Source organism: Monodelphis domestica, chromosome 1 (assembly GCF_027887165.1).
Source record: "Monodelphis domestica isolate mMonDom1 chromosome 1, mMonDom1.pri, whole genome shotgun sequence".
Taxonomy (NCBI): Eukaryota; Metazoa; Chordata; class Mammalia; order Didelphimorphia; family Didelphidae; genus Monodelphis; species Monodelphis domestica.
This window is the reverse complement of record NC_077227.1, coordinates 425,936,563-425,962,411: the sequence shown is the minus strand read 5'-3', so window position 1 is coordinate 425,962,411 and position 25,849 is coordinate 425,936,563. Positions and strand designations below refer to the sequence as shown.

Genomic DNA, 25,849 nt, shown 5'->3' with positions numbered 1-25,849 from the left:
GTAGGGGGTGAGGGATACGGTGCCATCCCCATGGGTGTTCCCCATCCAGGAGAAGCAAGGCTTTCTGCCCACTTTGGTGAGTGTTTTTTCCTCTTCTACTGACTGGGCCTTCCTGCTTCCTGTCTCCCCTTGCCAGGGTCAGCATTGAGCCCAAGAAACAAGCTCCTCGCCATTCACAGTGTCCTGCAGTATTCTTTAAACAACTATGTAGATAAATACCATCCTGGCCCATACAATGTTCTCCCAAGCTTGGGCCATCTGCACACCCTTTCCTATTGGCCCAGCTGAGACCTTAGTCTGGTAAGCAGCCTTCGAGATCAGAGGCTTTGATGAAGGTGAGGGAAGGATGAAGAATGGTTCTGCCCCATTTCTTTACATGGCTGAGAATCCCAGAATCTACTCCACTGAACACATCTGTTGCTTGGGCAGCTTACAGGAAGAGGGAGGACTTTAACTTCTAGGCTATCAGGGCTGGATGGAATTGAAGAGACAAGATGGTAGACCACGGAATGTTAGTAGCAGAAGGGGCCTTAGCATGTAGAATATTATAGAAGGGAGGGACGTCAGGACACTGAACCTAAAATCTTAGAGCTGAATGGAATCTCTCCTGACTGATGGGTGAATAGTTATTCCACTAAGGTCCTTGGGAGTTAATTCATGCTAACCTCTTATATTCAGATAGCCTGCCCACTGCTGTTGTACCTACTGTCTAAGAGAGTTACAACCAATCTCCTTTCTGCTCAGGCCCTGGGCAAACCCTGTGTTGTCCTGAAGGCTGGAGAAGAAGGGGAGGGGGTCGAAAAAAGAGCAGGGGAGGACTCGGGGGGGGGGGGGGGGGAGGGTTATGGCTAATAGTCCCTTTTGACATCAGTTCACACTCCACGTCTGGCCTTTGAAACCCCCCGGAGCCACGATTGGCAACAGATTTAACTCCCCAGATATATGGTTTCATTTAAGGGGCAGTAATTCTGTCAGTCTGTCTCTGACAAATGAGCCCCCTGCCTGCCACTCTGTAGGGCCAGCCGGGAGCATGTCAGCCACCCGAGAATTACAGACCCGAGCTGGCCTTCGGCAGGGAGACTAATCAGAACATGGAGGGTGCAGGGGGCTCTGGGGGTTGGTCTGCTGTAAGAGGGCCTCGGCAGGCCAGGGGTGGGGGCGACGGGAGCGAGGTCAGCATGACATCCATAAATACCCTTCTGGAACGAGACGGGATGAGATGTGTCAAGGTGCAGGGGAAGATTTGCAGCTTCCCCTGGTCCTGAGAGGAGGACTTGTAGGCTGTAGGGAGTGGGGTTGGCCCAGGGGAGTGGTGGCCAACTTTGTCCTAGGGACTATAAATTTCCATTTTTATATATATTTCAGAGGGGGGTGGTAGGGCATGTACAGGGAGACAGGAGAATAACCTTTAACTTGAGCTTCATGAAGGTTAAACCAATTGTCTTTGCTTAAATGAGGGTCCCAGCCACCTGCCTTCTAACAGACTCCCAGAATCATATAGTGCTTGAGCAGATAGGGACCCTGGAACATAGAATGTCAGAGCTGGAAGGAATCCTAGAACACAGAATGTCAAAACTGGAAGAGACCTCAGAACACAGAATGGGAAAGTTTGAGGAGACCTCAGCAATCATCTAGCCTACCTCTTCTTCCACATTTAAATGAGTAGGAAACTGAGCCAAAATGAAAGGAAATGACTCACCTAAGGTCTCTGAAATGGAGCAACTAGGTGGCACAGTGAATAGAGCCTAGAGTCAGGGAGACTCATCTTCTTGAGTTTAAATCTGGCAGTTGTGTGACCCTTGGCAAGTCACTTAACCTTATTTCCCCCAGTTACCTCATCTGTCAAATGAGCTGGAATAGGAAATGGCAAACCACTCCATTATCTTCGCCAAGAATCCCAAATGGGCTCACAAAATTGTCACACATGACTGAAAGGAATGAATAACAACAGGACTTGAAGTGGGGATATATTGGAGCCCAGATCAATCATTCTTGGGGAGTTGATTGTTAAATTTTCAGTGTGAATATTTACAGCTTAGAAGTTGGCAGATGCTACAAATTGGGGTTTGGGTTATGATTTTGTTTGTTGATTGTTAGACTTGGGAAAGTGATGGAGAAAATGTTAATAATGGGGTAGATTAAACTATAATTCATCTTGTGTACCACTCCCTCCAAAGAGTTGTTTGTTAAACATTTACCAGCATGTTCTTGATGCAAGGCCATGTCTTTTTGACTCTCAAGCTCATGATCTTCTCCATTTCATGCTGTAATGATTGATACTGGAGGCTCCATCTATTTCTCAACCAAGCATAGCTATGAATCAAAGTTAAAGCAGGAAGCAGAGCCTGAAATAGGTTTGCATTGCTGTCCAAGGAATTTGTAGGAAGAGGCCAATCATCCTAAGCATAATTATAATGGATTGGGTTAGGGCTACTCTGGCCTTTACATTGACCTGTGAGAGTCAGGAGATCTAGTTTCAAGTTCAGCTGGGTGACCTTGGGAAAGTTACTGAATGTCATCTTTGGACCTCAGTTTCCTCATCTTTAAAATGGGCATAATCATCCTTCCATTGTGTCCCTTGTGGGGTGGTTGTGGAGAAGGCTTCTACTCATCTCCTTCTAGCCTCAGAGCCACCTTGTATAGGAGATAAGGATTATTGTCCTCATCATTAGAGGATTTGTGGCAGAGCTGAGAATAGAAGCCAGGTCTCCTGTTACCCAGCCCTAGACTCTTTGTCTTACTCTAAGGAGGGTGGAGGTGGAGGGGAGGCAGAGCTAAGGTTAGGAGGAGTAAGGTTTGAGTTAGCTTTTGCCAGTGCTGATCTCTGGGGCAGGAGTTTGTATATGTAACTGCTCTGGGGCTTCCACATCCCTGGGTCACAGTGACCCCTTCCCCCTCTCTTGGCTTTAGGAGATCTTTTTTTATCTGCCATCTCATTCTGCTCCAGTGATAATAGCCCTGGGGGTGGAGGCTCCCTCTCTATCTGAGGGCTATAGCCTCAGGTCAGATCTCATAGCATTTCCTCCTTCACCATGAACCTTCTGCTGCCCTATGGCCTCCTGCTTTATGTTCTGTGTGGCCCCAGTAGCTATGGGGGACCATCCCATTGTTAGAGCTAAGCAGTTGAGGGGAAGAGAGAACATGAGGAAGGAAGAGGAGGAGGAGGAGGAGGAGGCAGAGAGAGAGAGCATATTGTTTCCTCTGCTTAGTGTTCACCTCTGTCTAGGTTCAGCTCCTACCCTTGACAGGTAGGCAGGTGGTTTGATATCCAGTCCTGTTAGACATCTGGGACTTGGCCACTGTGGAGTATCCATTCACGAACAGTTAGTTTTGATTAGGAATCAGAAAATCTGATCTAATTCACTGGATGACCTTGGGCTGGATCCATCCTCTAAGACTGAGTCTTAGTTTCTTCATCTGTAATATGAGGGATTTGAATTGGATCATCTCCACAAGATCTTCCAACACTAATAGCTAATGGCTTATGTTCTGGGGCCCCTTTCATCTCTAACATTCTGTGTTCTGATCTTCTATTGTTCTGAGGTCTTCCAGAACTTATATTTTATGTTTTCAAAGTTGTCCTAGCTCTAATATTCCATTTCTTTTCAGCTCTAACATTTTGTGTTATAAAGACTATTCAGGGGCTGGGGCTGGGGATGAGTTACTGGGTCAAGGGAGGCTTGGTAGTTGGGCCTGAAGGACTAGAATTCTGGAGGTTGAGGGGGGACTCAAATTTGGATTTTGGGACCCCTGATATGGTCTTACTTGTACCACCCTAGAACCACCCATTGTTGTTCAATTGTGTCTGACTCTGTGACCTTGTGGACCACAGCATACCAATACTGTTCTGGGATTTCTTGGCAAAGATAAAAAAAACAAAAAAACAAAAATGGTTTGCCATTTCCTTCTCCAGTTCATGTTATAGATGAGGAGACTGAGGCAAAGAGAGATTAAGAAATTTGTCCAAGGTCACCTAGCCAACAAGAATCTGGGACTGGATTTAAACTCGGGGCTTTCTGACTCCAGACCCAGTGCTTTATCCATTGTGCCACAGAGCCACAATCAATACCTGCCCAAATCAGTCCAAATCACACTTTTTCCAAAAACCTGTTGTCCAAGATCTCTAGAGACAAGACTGGGGCTCACAGCTTCTGAGTCCAGATAAGGTGGAAGATTAGCTAAGCCAGTGAGTGGGTCATCTTTGTGTCTCTGTGACAGGTGGCTGACCAGATGAAGCTTCTGCAGAACTGTTGGAGTGAGCTACTTGTCTTTGACCACATCTACAGACAGATCCAGCATGGGAAGGAGGGGAGCATTTTGCTGGTCACTGGCCAGGAGGTACCATTTTTTCTTCTTTCCCACTTCTTCTATAACTTCCACTTTCTTTGCTCCCCCAGCCTTACCCCCTTGGGACTTCTAAGAGGTCAAAGTAGAACTACTTTCCTAAGATAACATAACTTAGGTACAAGCTCAAAGATCTTGGCCTATAGTCCCTTTCCTTCCTGTAGCAAGACCCTGATGGGGATGCTGGGGCTTTAGGCCACAGTCTTATTTTTGGCAATACTTTGGGGTCCATCATTCTCTAGGATGTAAATTCTGGGTGTAAAATTCCAAGGGATGAGATTCTGGGCAGGAATAGAATTCTCTCTCTCTTCTCTTCTCTACTTAATTAAAAAATATATTTTTTTGCTATTCCTCGGTACCAGAATTGAGGTCCAGCCCCTTCTCTATATCTCGCTCCTGGCATATTCCCTCCTTTCCCCCTTAGCTCTCAGTGACCAAAGTCACTGAGAACAGTCCAGAGAACTGTAATCTGATAATTAAGAATACATGTTTCTAGAGCTTTTCATTTTTACAAAACATTATGGGTTTGTGAGGTGGGTCATGTGGGGATTCCAAGCCTCCTTTGAAAAATGAAGAAATGAAGTCTTGAGAACAAAAGTGACTCACTCAAAATCCCCCCTGCTAATTGTCTCTCCATGACATTGGGATGGAGCCCAGGTCTGCTGACTTCAAGCCCAGGGCGCTTTCCATTGCACTGAATAAAATATTAGCATGAAAGTGCTAACAGCCACGTGATAATATATCGACAAACTGGGCAGTAGAGAATGTTACAGTATGGTGTCTCAGAGCTGGAAGGGACCTCAGAGGACATCTAGTCCACACGAATCCCCCCAATACCATATCATGGAGTCTCCATTGGAGCATGGCCAGTGGAAGAGCCTTACCTTCAAAGAGAATCTGGGATTCTCTCTGACCAACCCCTCACCTCCTCCATGTTTAACATGTTACACATGATAGATTCTCAGAGATGAAGCCTTGACTCTCTCCAGCATCATTTATCTCCCAATTTGGGGGATTGACATGGAAAAAAGGTGGAAAATGTATGTGTGTGTGTGTGTGTGTGTGTGTGTGTGTGTGTGTGTGTTCAAAGCATCGCTTGATGGCTCAGTGGATGGAGCACTGGACCTGGACCCCAAAAAACCCAAGTTCAAATCTGGTCCCAGACACTTAACTAGATGAATGAGACCTTGAGAAAGTCACTTAATCCTTGTTTGCCTTGGAGGGAGCTGGGTTGTTTAGGGGATTGAGCTATGGACCTAGAATCAGGAAGATCTGAGACCAAATCTGACCTCAGCCACTAGCTATGAGACCTTGAGCAAGCCACCTAATCTATTTGTCTTGGAGGGAACTGGGTTGCTCAGGAGATAGAGCTATGGGCCTAGACTCAAAAAGATCTGAGTTCAAATATGGTTCCAGACACATACTAGCTGTCTGACCTTGAGCAAGTCACTTAATCTTTATTTGCCTTGGATGGAGCTAGGTTGCTCAAAGGATAGAGTTCTGGGCCTGTAATCAGGAAGACCTGAGTTCAAATCTGGCATCAGACACTTACTAGCTATGTGATGCTGGGCAAATCACTTAACTTTTATTTGCCTTTATCTACCAGAGAAGGAATGGCACTCCATTGGAGTACACGTCCAACAGGGAAGGAATGGCAAACCTCTTCAGGATTTTCGCCAAGAAAACCCCCAGATGGTATTGATGAGCTGCAGTCCATGGGGTCATGAAGAGTCACATGGCTGAAAAACAATAAATCGTAGATTTAAAACTAGAACGAGAGGCAGCTGGGTAGCTCAATGGTTTGAGAACCAGGCCTAGAGATGGAAGGTCCTGTGTTCAAATCTGTTCTCAGACACTTCCCAGCTGTGTGACCCTGGGTGAATCATTTAATCCCCAGTGCCTAGCCCTTACCACGATTCTGTCTTGGAACCAACACACAGTATTGATTCTAAGATGGAAGGTAAGGGTTTAAAAAAAAAAAAGAAAACTAGAACAGATCTTAGAGGTCATCTAGTACAATCCCCTCATTTTCTGAATGAAGAAACTTAGACCCAGAGAGGGAAGTGATTTATCCAAGTTCACCCAGAGGAAATAAACTGAAGAGCAGAAATTTGAACCCAGGGCCTCTTGCTTCCAAATCCCACGTGCTTTCCAGTGTGAGAATTTTCTGTGGATCTGAGAGCATTTGGCATATTATGAGTTTGCCTATGCGTCTGTGGCCATGAATGGGTGCGGATGTGTGCTTGGGGCTGTGGGGATGTCAGTGTGCATGGGCACAAGTCCCTCTGTCTGTGTGTCAGTGCATTCATGTGACATTCTGCCTGTGCTGGGGAGAGTATGCACATAGTCGAGGTGTGTGTGTGTGTGTGTGTGTGTGTGTGTGTGTGTGTGTGTGTGTGTGTGTGTGTGTGTGTGATGCTCCACTGCCTTCTAGCCTGCTCATAGCCATGTGCTGGAAGGAGCAGAGAGCTGTGGGCCTGCTCCCACCCCCTTGGCCTGCCTGACCCTGCTTGGGGAGCTGAGTCTGAGCCCAGCTCCCATTCACCAGGTACAATGATTCACAAACAACAGCAAACGGCGCTTGGGGCTCCTTTGTGCCTGGAGGGCCCTTCAGAAACTGGCAGTGTCAGCTCTGGCTGCAGCCACTGATGCTTTGGCTCCTGCCTGCCTGCCTGCCTGCCTCCCTCCCTCCCTCCCAGGCCTGGGTGATGATGGTGGGCAAGCTCAAGCTCAGGGGGTTGGGGAAGAGAGATGGGGGCCCTCTAGAACCCCAGAGCTGATACTGCCTTGCTCGGGGCCTCAGTTTGCTCATCTCTAAAATGAAAGAGCCTCGATTTGATCTTTTTCAGTCTCAGAACCCTTTTACACTCTTGAAAATTAGGGGGACCATACCACCAGTGCCCCCCAAAGGACTTTTGTTTATTTGGGATAGATCCATCGATATTTATTGTTTTAGAAATTAAGATATCTTTGGGTTATTATGAACATTGTTTTTGACCTTAGAAATCGAAAGGCTCTCAGGGACTCCTCAGGGGTGGCCAGGCAACCCTAGGAGAATGGCTGGATTAGACAATCCCCCAGTTCCCTTCTAAAATTTTGCCTAGTTTCTGTCACTACCTGAGAAGGTTAAATTCAGACATCTAGGGGGTCATGTACCAATTGGAAGAATTTTTCCTTGTTTTTTTCTCCCATAAGTTCCTGATTCTTTGTTTTGAAAATCAAGAATCTGGTCTCAGATTCATCATTGACTTGATGTGTGGCCTAGAGCAAGTCATTTCACCTCTCTAAGCTCTGTCTCTTCTGTAATATGATGACATGGAAGTAGCTGGGACAATCTAGAATGATCTAGGATGATGACCTTTGTTTCTCTGGAGAACCCTGGAAAAGAGATTAGCTGAGCAAAGAAAAGGTGGGAATGAGAGAGAGAAGATGCCAAGGTATCTCCATTTCTTCATCTCCCCGTCTCAACATGTTTCCAGAGGTGGGAGGCATTACCCTGGACCCCAGGGACTAAGAGTACTGAGCCTCAGAATAAATGACAAGGTTCCCTGCTAGAAAAAGGGGGATGGGGAAGGAACCCATCCTGGTTCTCTGTAGGCTGAAATAATCTTTGATGGTTGAAACAGTCAGAGGACCTGGAAATAGTCTCAGCTCTACCATTTAACTCACTGTGTGACTTTGGGTAAGTCACTCCCTCACCCAGGAGCTCAGTTCACATTTATGTAAATTAAGGATAAGGAACTAGATAGTCTCTAGGGTCCTCTACTTCTAACATTCTATATTCAGTTCTAATATGCTGTGTTCTAAGAACTCTTCTATCCCTAATATTCTATATTCTATGGACCCTTCTGATCCCTAACAGTTTGTGTTCCTTCTATGGCTTTACATTCTATAGTCTAAGGTTCCTTCCACATCATTCTGCATTCTTTTAAAAACAGATTTTTATTGTGATCTTTGATCTCACATCATCTTCATTTCTGAATATCTATCTACCCTGCTCCTCCTCTACTCCCTGATCATTCCCTTGTAACAAAAAAGAAAGAGGAAGAAAACATTAACCCACATTTATAGACTGACATTCTGTAACCAGAGTCAATTTAGTTCTACAAAGAAGAGGGAGGTGCATTCTTTCTCTCTCTCTCTCTCTCTCTCTCTCTCTCTCTCTCTCTCTCTCTCTCTCTCCTTTTTCTTCCCTCCTTCCTTCCCCCCCTTTCTTACTTCCTTTATTCTTTCTTTTCTCTCTTTTTTCTTTCTCTCCTTCCTTCCTTCCTTCCTTCCTTCCTTCCTTCCTTCCTTCCTTCCTTCCTTCCTTCCTTCCTTCCTTCCTTCCTCACTTCCTTCCTTCCTTCCTTCCTTCCTTCCTTCCTTCCTTCCTTCCTTCCTTCCTTCCTTCCTTCCTTCCTTCCGTCCTTTCTTTCTTTCTTCTGTCCTTTCTTTCTTTCTCTTCCTTCTTTCTTAGACTCAAGACAGTGTATTGGTTCCAAAGTAGAAGAGTAGAAAGAGCTAGGCAATAGGGGTTAAGTGACTTGCCTAGGTTCACACAGCTAGGAATTGTCTGAGACCAAATTAAAACCCAGAACCTCCCATATCTAGGGCTGGCTCTCAGTCTAACTACCTAGTTGCTTCTGGGAGATGTATTTTCTCATCTTTTCTTCCAAGATAAGCACAGATGTTACAATTGCTTTACATTCTGTTATGTTTCGTTTTTGTTATACTTTTTCCATTCAAAAGGGCCGTCCTATCTCTAATAATCCTGTCAGGTCCTTTCTGGCCCTATCATTCTATTGTCTGATATTCTAGGTCTCAGCTCAAACAGTAGATTTGAGAGTTCTTTCCTGGTCTAGAATTCAGTGTTCTGGGGTTCCTTTCAGATTTGGGGGGAGGGGAGTCTGGATCTATGAATTCATTGGTGAAGGGGATTCTGGATAAAGAAATTCTCCTTTCAATTCAGAAAAGCAGCCATTCTTCAACTGAGGGTCTTAAAGAGTTGAATAGAGGTACTGAGAAGTTGTGATGAACCCAAAGTCACACAGCCAATATGTGTTAGAGGCAGAACCCTAACCCAGATCTCTGACTCCAAGTCTGAGTTATTTGATGACGCCCCTTATCCTTTTCTCCCAGACCCACTCCTTTGAAATCATTTGAGTGGGGGGAAGCTAGGTGGCTCAGTGGCTTAAAAGCCAGGCCTAGAGACGGGACATGCTTAGTTCAAATCTTATCTCAGACCTGGCCAAGTGACTTGGGCAAATCACTTGACCCCCATTGCCTAGCCCTTACCACTCTTCTGCCTTGGAACCAACATGAAGTATGGATTCTAAGACAGAAGGTAAGGGTTAAAAAAAAAAAAAGAAAAAATATTTGAGTGAATTCAAATGAAATCAGTCAGTAGATAAACCTGAGTTCCAAGCTCTCTCTCTCCCTACCCTCCCAACCCAGACCTGGGCAGTCTATGTGCTGTTATTTCTAGAAGGGGTTATATGTCCCTGTATGGATGTGGGTGTGGAATGGGGCTGATGACTTTTTTCAAGTGACCCCAAGGAGAAGACAATTTGACCTTCTAGAATGGAGGGGGGGGTGTCTGTGTAAATATACCTTTTCAGATCCCCAATTTAGGGCCAGACAATATGTTAGAGAGTATCTAGCCCATTGTCCTCATTTTATAGCTCAGATCCAATGGGAGAACTGATATGTCCAAGTTCTCATTTCATGGCCCTTTCTATTCCATCCCATTCCACAGCCCCTCCCTCTGATTTGGGGAAGAGGCCCCTTTGGATCTTGAGTCCTGCTTCTTCTTCCTCCAGGTGGACTTGGCAACAGTGGCAGCCCAGGCAGGATCTCTTCTCCACAGCCTAGTGCTTCGGGCCCAGGAGCTTGTCCGGCAGCTTCACTCTCTACAGGTCGACAAGCAGGAATTTGTCTGCTTGAAGTTTCTCATCCTCTTCAGCCTTGGTGAGTGTGAAGTTGGGTGTGAGTGATGATAGAATCAAGGTACTTGTTAAAGATGGGTAAAGTAGGGTAGTGGAATAAACAATGGGGTTAGGTGTCAGAAGACCTGGGTTCATTGTGATCAGACTTACAAATTTTTCTGGGCCTCAGTTTCCTCCTCTGTAAAATGAGGGGATCGGACTAGATCATCTCTAAAATCTCTTCCACTTCAAAAATTCAATATTCTAAAATTCCACTAGTTTGAACATTCTGGTTTTGGTTCAGACATTCTACAACCTGAAGTTTCTTCTTGTACCAACATTTGTTTATCTAATAGTTCATGTTTTTCTGATATTGGAAAGCTATTCCCTTCCCCCTTTCCCCCACACCCAGGGGTCATTGTTCACTGGAAATCTCAGCCATTTGGTTTCTTCCTGAGGAGTCGGGCAGGCATCTATCACCACTGTCAATCAACCTTTCACAATGCAGTCTAGTTGTTTACCTTATATCCACAGCAATTTAGCAAGGGTACCCAGATGGTCTCAGCATCAAGCCACACTAAAGACATCTCTCTCACACATACACCACCATCCAAGTGAAAGAAGGCCAGGCTGATATGCCAATCAAAAACCTTGGTTGGTGGCCCAATATGGCTCTGCCATATTCCCAAGTCCAGGTGCTCACAAGAGCCATCTCCTGGCTGCGGGTATCAATTAGTCTGGGGGATTTTGCAGCAAATGTTCTTTTAAGTTGGGCAGAGCCACCCGTTCCTTCATCTATTCCACAAACACTCACTAAGTAATTGGCAGAACCCAACTGCCAGGGCAGGGGAAGATGCAAAAGCTAGATAAGACGTTCCTCCTGCCCTCCTGGAGTTTACCAAAGAGCAGGAGGCTAGACACAAAACCAGATCCCTACAGTATACAACATTATATGGCAAATACATTGAAATGGTACAAAACAAGGGCTTTCAAAGGGTTGGGGGAAGAGGTGGGAGCTCAAGCAGAGAGGACTTCTGGGAGGAGCTGGTGCGGATTTGGCTTTCTAATGCTGGGTAGGAAATCATCTGGGGAAGAGGGGGAGGAAGGACACAGGCGTAGTAAACACACCGGGGCAGGGATTCCAGGACACTTGAAGTGTAGGAGTGTCCGGAAGACGACGACCTGTCCAGCGAAGGCTGGGAGCGGAGGGATCTGGGGGAGAGCCGCGTTTGTGACGGTGAGGATGAAATCTATTTCCCCCCTTAAATTCATCAATTTTGTTGGAACACAGCCGACACACATAAACAAACACCAACAAGCCACAAAGTGAGCTCCCAGAGAAGCTCGAGGGCACAAAGGGAGTTTGTGACAGATAGCAGCTCGACTGTTCCCTTTTGTCATTTGCTGTTTGCTTAAAAAAAAGGGAAAGCTGTGTGCTTTAAATTGTACAAGCCCAGGAGCCGACAACGTCACCCATTGTGTTCAGCCCGAGTTTATCACCACTTAATATTGTCTTCATTTACATAGTTGTAGTCACGTGGGAATGTTTTCCCCCCTCCAGCTTTGCTCATTTCCCTTTGTATCACTTCATTCCAGTCTTCTTATATTTCTCTGCATTTTTCACTTGTACCTTCTACCCCCCCCTCCCCCCCTTTTTGGATCTGTCATTTTATTTTCCTTTTTGGACCTGTCTTTATTTTTTTTCTTTGGCATAGGGAATGCGCAGTGAGAAAACTCCCACTAGCGAGGCAAGTCGTCAGCTATTTAACTTAAGAGTATTAGACGGTTGCTTGGGGGTAGGTAGATGGTATTGTGTTTAGAAGTCTTGGAATAAGGAAGATCTGAGTTCAAATCCAGACTCAGATACTTAATTATATCAGCTGTGTGACCTTGGGCAAATTCCATAACCTCCCAGCTTCTGTTTCATATCGGTAAAATGAGAGTAATAACAGCATCTACCTAACAGGGTTGTCGGGGAACAAGAGAATGAGCATATTTGTGTAAAGTGCTTTGCAAACTTTAAAGGATTATAAAATGGTAAATGTTGTTATTATTATTTTTTAATAGCACCTACGGTCATATATCCAGTCCATGTTAGGTGCAGCCCTCCATTCAGCTTTTCCTGACCACAAAGTTGTGTGTGATGCTACCTTTTATTATTGCCTTCAGAGCAATAATAGGGTTAATAACAATAGGTCAATTGTTACATATTTAATATTCATAATATTATTAAAGATTGCTCTTAGAGCAACAATAAATGGTAGCTTAACACTAAATCTTACTTCAACTTGTCCCAATTTATTCAGCCATTTCCCAGTTGTTGAGCATATAATTTATTATCAACCTTTTGCTATAGATATTTTTATATAGTCAATTTTTTCTTTTTGTTTTTAACTGCCAGCTTGGGGATGGGGGAGTATATGTATGTGGTTATGGGTATGTGCAATTGGGAATGATTAGAAGGGGTCTTTATTATGTGAAACTGTTTATAATTGGTATTGTTGGATATATTTATAATTAGAGTGATTTGGGGAGTATATAATTGGGGAATGATTTGGATGTATTTATAATTGGGTGATGATGCTGGTATGTGTAGTGAGGGGGTAATTAAAGGGGAGTAGGGAGTATGTGTGGGTAGAGGGGTAATTGTGTACTATATGTAATTGTGAGGAAGTGGTAAATTGATGATTAAAGGTAGAGATTATTTTCTAAGAATAGAAGTCTGTGAGGAATGGTGAATTCTCTTCGTTATAAAGAACTACTTCTTAGTTTGATATACCCTGAGTTACTGGGGCAAGAATGAAGGTGCTAAGGGTGAATGGCACAATGGAAATCACGATGAATTTGAAATCCTCAGATGAGGGTTCAAACATAGTGTGTTGCTATGTGACCTTGGACTTCTTTCCTCAGTATTGTCATCCAATTGATGGGGTATTACTACCTATACTGCCTAGTAAGTTGGATTATTGTGTGGATCAAATGAAATGATGCCAGTGGAGATCATGGGATCATAGATTTAGTGTTAGAAGGGAATTTATGGGTCTTCTGGTTCAACTTTCTCATTTTATAGAAGCAGGCAAGGTATTTTGTAAATCATAGCACCAATAATCCTGATATATAAATGTAACATTTGTTAAGGTGCTATATAAATGTGAAAGTATAGTATAATGAAAAGAACACCAAATTTGTCATTGAAGGACCTGAGTTTGAATTTGAGTTACACTATTTACTAATTGGATCCCCTCTGGCCCTCAGTTTCCTCATCTCTAAAATTTTAACTAGGTTCCTTTCTATTCTAAATCATGTGATCCCAAGTTATTATTGTAATTGACCCCCATCCCTAGAGTTTCCCTAAATTCTAGAAGTGAGCCATATAATTACCAATCTAAAGTACTGGAACCCCTGGAGAGAAAAGATGGACAGGGATGGGAGAGACTACCCCCCAGGGAGAGGAGAAGGTGAATGCCTCCTTCACAGATAATCACTCTCTTCTCCATAGCCCAGGAAAGAACCTCAGCTGGAAGAGGTCTTTGGGCCAGCTTTGGGATACAAGTCTGCTCATCACACTAGGTGCTGCCTTCTTGGGCTCCCAGCCCAGGACCTCTGTGTTTCCATGATTAGTTCCCTTCTCACCCAGACTAAATATCCCAGAATCAGAGCAGTGGCAAAGAGAACTTCTCCTTGCCCCCCCCCCCCTCAAATTCTTTTTCTGTTTCATCAATCCTTTTCTCCCTTTCTCTGGGATTCCAGTTCTGTAACCTGCTTCCCCCCTCCCTGTGTCAACATTTCTGCCCAGACTGATCTGATGACATCTGCTGGAGTCCCATCCTCCTTCCACCCATGTACCCATCCATTACCCCACTTGTCCTCCATTCCCTATTCCTGTATCTAGTTCTCATTCCTATAACATTTTACAACTTATTATTAATAGAATTGCCTACATTTTTATAATACTTCAAGGCTAGGGGAAAAAGTTCCCTTGATTACAACCCTGAGGTATTTAGGGCAATGATTATTATCTCCACTTTATGGATGAGGAAACAGAGCTTCCAAATAGTAGTCTTTTGACTAAGGTCAGGTGTCCTTGGCTGGTAAGTGGTTTAGCCATTGGGTTTAAACCTTCTAATTCTCAAGTCTGATAATTTCCCCCTATATACTATATATCAGCAGCAGGGTCTAGTCCTGAGGGGACTTCAGAATTTGATCAATTTACTTAATTTCCTTAAGAACTCAAGATATCCTATACCACATCTCTTCTTGTTCTCTGGGTATCTGAGGTCTGGTCAATTTCGCCTTTTGCTCCTAAAACACTCTTCAAGATGGAACCTCAGAATGTAGAATTTCAGAACAGAAAGAGACCTTAGAATAGCAGAATTGAACAGGACTTAAACAGAGATCTAATAGAATTTTTACAGGATCATTTAATTTACAGCTTGATGGGATCCTAGATCAGAGGACATAAGAGGAAATACCCTTAGTATAGGTCCTGAGATTTGGGGAAGGGAAGGGCTTAGGACTATAGAAGTAAAGAGCTGGAAGGCACCTCAGGACCCATTTCCCTCCAACCAGCTTACTTTACAGATGAGAAACACTCAGGGTGCTTAAGTCCTGCAAAGGCAGGAAGCATCAAACGCTGCATTTGAACCTGAGTTCTTATTTCCAAAGCTAGCAACCTACATTTTACCACTGCTGCCTCCCCTCTCTTTCCTGATATCCCAAGGGTGAAATTCTATCTATGTATTTGTGGTGTGTATGTATGTATGTATGTATGTATCTTTCTGTCTGTCTATCCATCCATCCATTCCTCTATATCTATCTATCTATCTATCTATCTATCTATCTATCTATCTATCTATCTATCTGTCTGTCTGTCTGTCTGTCTGTCTGTCTGTCTGTCTGTCTATCTATCCATCTCTCTTTCCAAATTATGCATATATACACATATATAAACACAGACAAATATTTATACATATCCATACATGCAACATGTATTTATATATGCACACAGATCTATGTGTACACATGTTTATATATTAAATATATCATCCCTCCATCCACTCTCACATATATATATATGTATATATATATATATATATATATATATATATATATATATATATATATATATATATAGGTCCCATGAAATGTCCTCTTTTGTTGGTGACAAAGGCTGGACTAGAACCCAGATCTCCTCATTCCTAGTCCCAAACCTCTTCTGGCATTTCACCCCGCCAAACCTGGCCTCTCCCTGTCACCCTTTCTCCCGCTTAGCAAACTTGATGGGGGCTGGTCTCCCCTTCCCCCGTTCCCCCTTAGACGTCTGACTGGGCGGCCTCGGAGTGGGCAGTTTTGGAGGCAAGTCGGGGACTGGCCTGACTGGGAGGCTGCGCCCCGAGGCAGCGGCGCCTCGGGATGTGATCCCCTCTCGCTGCCTCCCCCCTCCCCAACACCCCGCCACAGTACAATCGGAGCTTGCCTTCCGCACTGACAAGGGACAGCCATTTGGTGTCTAAATAGATTTCTCTCCTGAGCAGGTAAAGAGGCTTAATTAAAATTAGGAGCCCTCTTCTCAAAATAGCAATATTTATGGAGCCGGCCCAGGGTAGCTTTGTTCTACAGAAGGGCTTAATAGAAGCTTAATGGATTGACCTAACATTCGATTTCATGACTCACATTCAGGGAGCTCGGCGGCAGCAGGCGGGGGCCGGGCGGCTTTCAGAGCGCACATTCCCTTAAGCGTTTGCAATTTATCAACAGCTTCTCGCCAACAAAAGGCGTCTTGAATAGCAGGCCCACTTGAGGGTACACACATCATCCCAGAGGCTGGAGATGTGTGAGGGGGGCCATTGTGCCCGACAGCCTTTGCAACTGTTTCCCTGTCTCCCAATGGAGTGAGTCAATGTTATTTGGACAACATTCTTTATTCCTCGCAGGAATGAAAGGATTATTCAAATATTCAATTAAACAGTAAAAAAAAAAAAAGGTTTTTTTTTCCCCTCTTTTCCCCTGAGAACCCCAGGCGAGTTCATCCAGCAGAACTGCCTATTGTCAGCGGCTGCTTGAGGGGGGGGCTGGGTTTGACATCTATCAATATAAGTTCTTTCTCCACTGCTGACACCCACTGTCACCCTACACAGATAAAAAGGGGTCCCCAAAGGCAGGAGGGGATTGTGGCAGATGCTCAGCTCCCTCCCTCCCTCCCTCCTCCCCAGGCTTGGAGGGGTAGGGAGTGAAGGGAGTGACAGGAAGAAGAAATTAATGCGAGAGGGGAGTGATTTGGCTCATTTGACCTCTTTGGGTCTTAATGCCCTGTCCTTAGTAGAAGACCTGGGGTTTTCCATATCTGGACTTGGGGTGGGACTAAAGGTGGCATTTTTAGAAAAGTGACATCATGGGGCAAGTGGGAAGAAGATTGAATTTAATAGCGTCCAGGTTGAAGTTTCAGCATCCATCCCAACTTGTTACTAATCCCAGGCAAGTTTCTTTCTTGGTGCCTCAGTTTCTTCATCTGTAAATGTGAGGATTGGACTTCTTAAAGTCCCTTCCAGCTCTAAATCTATGATCCTCCTGTTAAGTTCCTTTCCATCTCTGGGTCTCAGTTTCTCCCATTATAAAATGAGGATCATTTCTCCCTATCTCAAAGGGTTGTGTGGAAGGCATTGTGGAAGTGGAGGTTATTATTAATATGGTCTTTCCAGGCAAAGGGGTGAATGGTGCCCCTCTACTGCCCTATCATTGCCCATTGATCTATGGGTGTGTGGGCCAACATCATGGCATTAACCTAAATATTAACCTAAGGAGGCTATTTTTTGGCTAGAACAAAGGAGACTTGAAGGGTGGGGATGTGCTCTATGTCTTCAAGAGCTCCAAGGGCTGACCTGTGCAGATTTGTTCTCTGGACCCCAAGAGAGGGTGTAACTAAGACCCCTCGGTAGAAGTTATACAAGTCCAAAGTTCAGGCCAAGGTTGTATGAAAGACCTTTGGGAGGAATGCTGAGGAGGGGATTCCTGCTTCAGGGAAGGATCCGGCTAGCCAACCTCTGGGATACTCTCGAGCACAAATATTCTTGTTCCAATATTCCTTGTTCTAACATTGTATTCTAAGGTCTTCTTCCATCTCTGGGGTTCAATATTCGATTTCCTAAGATCTCTTCCAGATTGGATGATGGGGTTTTTCTCACAGTCTATGTTCTTTTTTATTACTATGCTGACTTCCATTGTCAAGTATACATATTATATAAACAAGAACAAAAGAAAAGAAATAAGAAAAGCAAAAGCAGATCTGTATATAACAAAACAAAAAAGCGATTGTAAATGATTGTACATGTAACTATAAGCTTGTTATATACAGATTTAGAAAAAAAATCCAAAATAATTTCGAGAAGGTAGTACCAAAATTGCCCTGTTTATTTCCATGACCTTTCTGGTTCCCATAGATGTATCTGGCTTTTGTTGCTGTTATTATCTTTATTTCTACAGATGTCATCTTATGGTCTTCCCTTTTCATATTGTATTATCAAATACCCTATCCTGTTGTAATATCATAAGGTCACTTCCAGCTTCAACATTCTATGCTCTCAGATCTCTTCTAGCTCTCACACTGTGTCCCTAAGATCACTTCAAACTCTATGAGTTGATGCTCTAGTTAGGTGATAGGGATGGAATGGAGGTGGCCACAGAAACTCTACCCTGACTCCTTCAAAGCCTTTGATCATGGTTGAAAGAGCCTCATGTGGGCAGGTTGGGTCTCTCTCATTTCCCCTGGCTCCTGTCCAGCAGGGTGTTACCTGCCTTCTGGGCACTGCCTTCCCTTAGCTGGTAGTCCCGAGGAGTCCATACCTGTGCCCTCACCTAAGTCTTGGATACAGATATTCTTGGATACAGAACAGGGAAGGACTTGATCAAAGACCCTGATGACAGGGGAGAATGGACACTTGGGGCTAAAGGCGCTACCAGCTCATATCTCCTTGAATCTTTTTGGGTATATTGGCAGGGGGAGGAAGAAGGTAAATGAGTCCTAGCATAGCATAGTTTGTTGTTCAGTCTTTTCAGGCACATCCTACTCTTGGTGAACCCATTTGGGATCTTCTTGGCAAAGATACTGGAATGGTTTGTCATTTCCTTCTCTATCTTGCAGATGAAGAAACCGAGGCAAACAGGATTAAATGACTTGTCCAGGGTCACACAGCTATTATCTGAGGCCAGAGTTCAATTTAGGACCAGTCTTCCTGACTCTAAGCCTGGCGCTCTAATCACTGCACCTTCATATGAAAGTAGAAAGTTGATTCTGATGTCAGAGGACTTGAGTTCCAGTTCTGCTCCTAATATTTACCACCTGTGTTACCTTGGGCCAATTGACCTCTGTGTGCCTCAGTTTTGCCTTTAAAAAAAAATAAAATGAGAGAATTGGACTAGATGGCTTTTGGGATCCCTTCCAGCACAGATATGTGATAAAATGGTCCAACTATGTTGTAAGGGGCACCTAGGTGACTCAGTGGACAGAGAGCCAGGTCTGGAGATGGGAGGCTCTAAGTTAAAATCTGGTTCAGATGCTTTCTAGCTGTGTGATCCTAGACAAGTCACTTGCCTGGCACATACCACTCTTCTAGCTTAGAAGCTATACTTGTATCCATTCTAAGACAGAAGGGAATGTTAAAAAAAAAAAAGATCCTGCAGGATCCTGCAGGACTGATGTTGCTCAGAGCACTATCTGGGATGCCCCTTGGGGAGGCACCTCAACTCTAATAAATCTACTTCTCTGGGCCCTTCTAAGGGCCAAGAGCCTTCTCTGGCTGTGCAACCTTGGAAGAAAGGGCAGAAACAAGTGCTTATTAAGCATCTACTGTGTGCCAGGCACTGTGTCAAATTCTTTCCAAATATTATCTCATTTGATCCTCACAGCAAGCCTGGGAGATAAGTGCCATTAACCCTATTGGGGAAACAGAGGCAGACAGAGGTTCAGTAACTCGCATCACTAGTCACATAGCTAGTGAGTGTTGGTGGCTAGATTCAAACTCAAGTCTTCTGGGCTTTAGGCCCTCTGCTCTCTCCACTGCAACGCCTTAGGTTTGTTTCTTTTATGCACTGGGCTGCAGTCAGGCACTTGAAACATAGGGAAAAATAAGACCTGGGTTTGAATCTGGTCTCTCCTGCTGACTCATTGTGTGACCTTGAGCAAACCTCCCCCCTCCCCCTTGATATTTCCTTTGTAAAATGAGGGAGCAGACTTAGGATCGGCAGCAGAGCAGAAAAAACACCGGACTTCAAGATAGAGCGCGGGCTCTGAATTCTGGCCCTGACATTCACCAGCTGCATGCCCATATTTCTCCTTTTGTCAAATAGGGAGCATCCATGCCTTACGGAGAGAGCTGGAAGCCAAGTCCTTTGAGAACTTCCAAATGCTACTGAAATCTGAATTATTATCAAGAGGGCTTTCTAGCAAATTAGAGTTTGAAGGGACTTTGGAAATCATTTAACTCAGCCTCCTCATTTTATAGATAAGGAAACTGAGGCCCAGGGAAGGGAAGCAACTTTCCCAAAGTTATATAAGTAGTAAGTAGTAGAGTCAAGATTATTATTAAACAATATTTCTATAATGTATGATTATTCACATAATTATATGATATTTATGTTAAGTTGCTCTAATAATTTTTATGTTAGAAAATGATCTATTACACCAATATTTCAAACCTCGATGATTTCAGCAGTGTGGAGGCTTCCTCCACCACTTCAGATCAGGGCCCCTCTGTAACTTGGCAATGGTTCTGAGAGTTGCTGTGGCTGGGAAATTTATAATATTGGCGGCCAGCTTTGTAATGAGCCTCTTGATTTAGAGTCACGCCAGTCATCCCATAGCACATACAGCTTGTCATTGGTTTCCAATTTGGAGCTTTTCAGCTTTGTAGGACCTGTCAACCAATCAATTAGTCAATCTAGAATCAATTAAGCACCTCCTAGGTGCCGGGCCCTGAGCCTCCCAGGCTTGCTGAGAGGATCAAATGAGGAAAAGGCTTAGCCATGTTGCCTGGCACACAGTAGATACTTAATAAATGCTTGTTTTTGTCCTTTCTTCCAAAGTCACCCAGCCAGAAAAGGCTCTCAGCCCTTAGAAGGGACCAGAGCAGCAGATCTCGTAGAACTAAGGTGTCTCCCCAGAGGGGCATTCCAAACAGAACTTGTAGTAACATCAGCCTGACCTTCAGGATCCAGGGAGAATTTACTGTTTCTTGAGGAAAGCAGGGAGCAACTGGGCACCAAATCCCTAGAAGATGAAAGGAGGAATGTGAAGAGGCAAATTAAACAGTTGTGGACCTCAAGGAGCTTCCATTCCATCATGGAAAACAATATATACACCTATAAGTGTGCAAAAAAAACATAAACAAAAATTCAAAATAATGGGGAGGAGACACTGGTTCCTGGGGGCATCAGGAAAGGCCTTCCTGCAGGGAGTGCCATTTGAGCTGAGTTTTGGGGAAAACTAGGGATTCTAAGAATCAGAGCTGAAGAGAGAATGCATTCTAGGCATGGAAATGGGAAATGGAGTACCGTGTGTGAGGAACAGTAAGGCAAGTTGGACTTGGATTCGACTATAGAGTATATGAAGGAGAGTACAGCAATTATTACTAAATTTGAGGGGTGACTTGGTGGCTTAGTGGATAGGACCAGGCTTGGAGATGGGAGGTCCTGGGTTCAAATTTGACCTCAGATACTTCCTAGCAAGTCACTTAATGCCCATTTCTAGCTCTTACTGCTCCTTTGCCTTGGAATCAGCACACAGTATCCGTTTCAAGACAGAAAGTAGAGATGTGTGTGTGTGTGTGTGTGTGTGTGTGTGCGTATACACACACACACATATATACATATATACATGAGGAGAGGAAGAGGAGGAAGAATAAGACACAGAGGAAGGGGAGGAGAAAAGAAGAAGAGGGGAAGAAGGAGAGAAGGAACAAAAAGGAGGGAGAGGAAGAGATTAGAAGAAGAAAGCACTAGATAACTCAGTAGGTAGAACATCATGCTTTTGACCTACAGGTCCAAGGTTCATGTGACCATCTTTTTCTATGAGGCACCATGTTAGAAGAAAGAGAATTGGATTTGGAGTTAGAAGATCTGAGTTCAAATCTTATCCCTACCACTTATTATTTGAGTGAGCTGAGGCAAGTCATTTAACATCATCTATAAAATGAGGAGATTGGATTTAACAGCTTCTAAAAGACTTTCCAGTTCTAGAGTGATGATAATAATAATAATAACAACAACTAACATTTATATAACTTCTACCATGTGCCAAGAACTGTGCTAACGTCTTTATAAATATCTCATTTGACTCTCACAATAACTCTTGGTGCTATTATTATTCCCATTTTACAGATGAGGAAACTGATGCTGACATAAAGTGATTTGCCCAGAGTCACCCAGTAATGACCACATCCCAGACTTTGAGGCCAATCATCTATTCAATTGATCAAACTGAGTAAAATCCCAGTTTACTACTTTGCAACAAGAGAATTATGATTCAGAGACATAGAGTGATTTGCCCATTTAAGCAGTGAGTGAGCTGAAACTCAGACCCAGGGGTTCTGATTCTAACTCAAGTCCATAGTGCCAGGTTACTGGGGGAGTAGGGTGGCATTTGGCTTCTGGAAATGCAGAAAGGCTTGAAATCCCCCTTGAGCTTTTTATAAAATGATGGGACAGGAGTCAAAGGATGTGAGTTTGAATCCCTATTTAGACGCTAATCATATGACCAAGTTAAATATAAGGAATGGGATCTGTGGACTTCAGAACTCCCCATAAATGAGAATAATTATTATGCATAGATTTAATTCAGTATTTCATGGAGGAGTAGTATAGTGGACAGAACATCAGAATAATACACTCAGAGATCTAAGCTCTTCTACTCACTGTATGACCTTGGCAAACTCTTTTATTCCTCTGAGCATCCATTGCTAAAGGGTCTTTGCCCTACTGGCTCATAGAACCATGCGGATGAAGCTCTGGGGAAATACAAAAGGACTATTGCTAATAACTTACTGAATTATTCAGATATGTTCCTCCACTGAATCCACCTTTGATGCCTCATGTTGGCCCAGAGATGATGAGTTCTCAGAGGCTCTGTCAGCAGAGCATGAGCTTGGGCAGATTGGACCAAGCCAAGAAGGTAGAAGAAGGCTTCACGTCTATGTGGGCAATGGGCTGGGTATCTGTTGTCTGAGGATAAGCCTTGATCGGAGAGCTCCACTGGGGAGGGGGCGTTTCAGCCAGGGGAGCTCATCAGTTTGACCCACTAAGGCACATAGGAGGGAGTCCACATAGGGGTGCAATTCATAGAATGATCCCTTGAGAGCTGAAAGGGATCTGAGGGGCCACCATGAGTCCAGCTCCATCATTGTGCAATGTGGGAACTGAGGCTCAGTGATTCTAAGTGACTGGCCTAAGGTAGATAGTAAATAGTAGACCCAGGATAGGAACTCAAGACCTGTGACTCTAGGTCAGAGTTCCAAGTTCATTGCTGCTTCTCTAAACTCCTCATTTTATAGCCTGAGACACTTCAGCACTGAGGGGAATTGACTTGTCCAAGGTCATATAGTAAATAGAAGAGCTTAGCTCTTCAGGCATATTATTTTCATGTTCTTTCCACCTCCATGAAATGCTGACTTAAAACTATTCATAACAATTCCTCTCATTTATAGAGTTCTGAAGTCCACAAATCCCATTCTTTATACCTACAATATAGTTAGCGGTAGAACAGGAATTTAGACTCAGATCCCTTGAGTCATGTCCTATTATTTTATAGATAAGTAGACCAAAGACTCAAGAGGTTAAGTGCCCAGTCTATTTTCATTTAAAATTTTTATGAATTTGAGTTATAAAAATTAATATTTTCAGTTTAAATTTTTATTACTAAATCTTAGATGAGAGAACTTAAATTTATAGCTTATTAAAAAAAAAACACCTTTACCTTCCATCTTACCATCAAGACTAAGTATTGGTTCCAAAACAGAAGAATGGTAAGTGCTGGGCAATGGAGTTTAAGTGACTTGCCCAGGGTCACACAGCTAGGAAGTGTCTGAGGTCAGATTTGAACCCAGGACCTCCCAGGTCTAGGCTTGGCTCTCAATCCACTGAGCCATCTAGCTGCCCCTACAGTTTAATTTTAACTTTGTAACATAAGATCACAGGCAATTTCTCAGAGTGGGAGGGGGTCTCAGTACCCTGAGCTGTGATGTTGCAAGAGCCTTCTCTCTTACATAGGCACCGTTGGGCCCTGGGGCTCAGCTAGTGTGTGTTCATGGAGGAGGGGATGAAACAGGGATCAGTATCTGGGGGCACCTTAGCCTCTGGTTGCTTGGGCTCAAATTTCCCTAAAAGCTGTTGTGGACAACAAGGGCCTTAGGCAGGCGCTGTGGGCGGGCAGGGGGATCAGGGTTTCCATGATCATTGAGCTCTCTGGACCTCTCCAGCGCTCAGGAGTGTTAGGAAGGATTAGACGTAGGGCTTTTCACGAGGGGCAGAGACTAGGTTGTTTCCACCTGACTGGCTCAGGCTCCATTCGCTCCCTTCTCCTCCTCCTCCGGCCCCCAGATTTACCAGGAGGGAAGTAAATACGCAAGCAGAGGGGAAAATTCACCTGATCATAGAGTAGAAAATTGGAAAGATCTTTAGAACATAGAGCGTTAGAGCTGGAAAGAACCTTAGAACATAGAATGCTAGACATAGGAGGGATGCTGGGACTTATTTAGTCCAACTTCTTCCTTTTTTTTCAGGCAGGGAAACAAAGCCAGAGCAAAGAAATGACTTGCTAAAATTCACACATAAGTAAGTGTATGGCTGGAATTTTAATTCAGTTCTTCTGACTCTGCATTCATTGCTCATTCCAGGTTACCATGCTACGTGGTGGTAAGATGTGGATAGAAAGCAGAGATTTAAATCCAGCTTCAGATACTTACCATGTGACTTTGGGCAAGTCGATTAACTTCTATTTGCCTCAGTTTCCTCAACTGTAAATTGATTAACAATAGCACCTGCCTCCCAGGGTCATTGTGAGGATCAAATGAGATAATAATTGTAAAAAGAGCTCAACACAATGCCTGGCATGTAGTAGGTTATATATACTTTTCCCCTTTCTTTTCCCCTTCCTTCCTATCTTTCAATTCAATTAATTTCCCTCAGAAGACATTTTTAAAGTGTCTACTAGAGGGGGGTTAAATAGCATGGGGGATAGAGCACCAGGGCTAGAAATGGGAGGTCCTGGGTTCAAATCTGACATCCTCAGACACTTCTTAACTGTGTGACCTTCCCCCTGCTTCTTCCCCCTTTACCTAACCCCATTACTTAGTCCTTACTGCTCTTCCGCCTTGGAATCAATACAACAGTATTGATCCTAAGATGGAAGGTAAGGGTTTAAAAAATAATAAAATGTCTATTATGTCCAGGGACCCTATATTTGATTCTAAAATACAAGAATCAGAAACCATATGGTCCTTGCCCTCAGGAGGTTTGCAGTCTGTTAAGAGGAGTACAACATCTTCACTAATAAGTTTGATAAAGTTAAAACATGATGAATGAATGAATAAGCCTTTGTTCCCTTCTTTACCTGAGGGATACCCATAGAATGATCAGACCCGCTCTCTAGGAGCTCAGACTCTAAGAGGAGGAGGCAATAATACATTGAGGAGGTTTCAGCTACAAGGCAGATGGAAAGGTCTTATAGTCCTTAGCGGGTAGTGGCAAAGCAGATGGTAACGCATCCTCTTAAATGTCATTTCCACTGATAAAATCATACCTGTTTCTGATTTGGAACCATTTGTTGGTGTCAAGTTCTTTGATGTGAAGAATTTTATTTACTGGGTCTTTAGGAGCTGCAGTTGCTAAAGGATGCAGGGCAAAGGCAGCCAGGGTAGGGGTGGTGTCATACTTGCCCTTCAGTGGCAGTTGGTCAGTGCCTGTGATTGGTGATGGCAGTGGAGGATAGAGAAGGTGGACCTTTTCTCCACAGGGACTGTTCCCCTCTTTTATGGCTTTGGGGGCCAGGCTAGAAGCAGGACTAATAATCTAGGCTTTTTCCAGTCAGGGCTCTTGGGTTCAGGGTCCTGGACTCTTTCCAAGAAGGGTTGGGAGCAAAGGAGCAGTCTAGGCAAAGTGCTCTAGCAAAATTTTTTAGAGAGAGATCCTTTCAGCTGGGGTGGGGGAAGAGTGGGGATCAGAGAGGGCTTCCTGGAGTAGGTAACACCTTTGCAGGACCTATCAGGAAGGATATCTTTCTCTCTTCCTTTTTTTTAAGCTTTTAAAATATTTCCATTTTTTCTTCAGTTTTTGACAATAGTTATTTGGCATTTGGGCATTCAGATTCTCTCCCTCCTCTGCCCCTCCTCCAGGTGGTAACTAGTCTGATATAGGTTATACCAGTGCTGTCATGTAATCCATATTTCCATTTTCCTCATGTTGTGAAAGAAGACACATAACACACATTCAATTAAAAAAAAACCCATGAGGGAAATAGTGAAAAATGGCATGCTTTGATCGACAAACAGACTCCAACAGTTCCTTCTTTGGTTTTGGAGAACATTTTTCATCATGAGTCTCTTGGGATTATCTTG

The 25,849-nt window shown here is 43.9% G+C and overlaps 1 protein-coding gene across 4 annotated transcripts in view; it reads left to right on the top strand.

Moving 5' to 3' along the window:
- Positions 1 to 25,849, top strand: part of NR5A1 (nuclear receptor subfamily 5 group A member 1) — a 52,622-nt gene that overhangs the window by 21,123 nt on the left and 5,650 nt on the right. For all 4 annotated transcript variants that reach the window (XM_007474637.3, XM_007474638.3, XM_007474639.3 and 1 more), the window contains 2 exons: positions 4,219 to 4,338; positions 10,146 to 10,293. In XM_007474637.3, the coding sequence (XP_007474699.1) occupies positions 4,219 to 4,338; positions 10,146 to 10,293 (268 nt within the window). The remainder of the gene's footprint in view (positions 1 to 4,218; positions 4,339 to 10,145; positions 10,294 to 25,849) is intronic.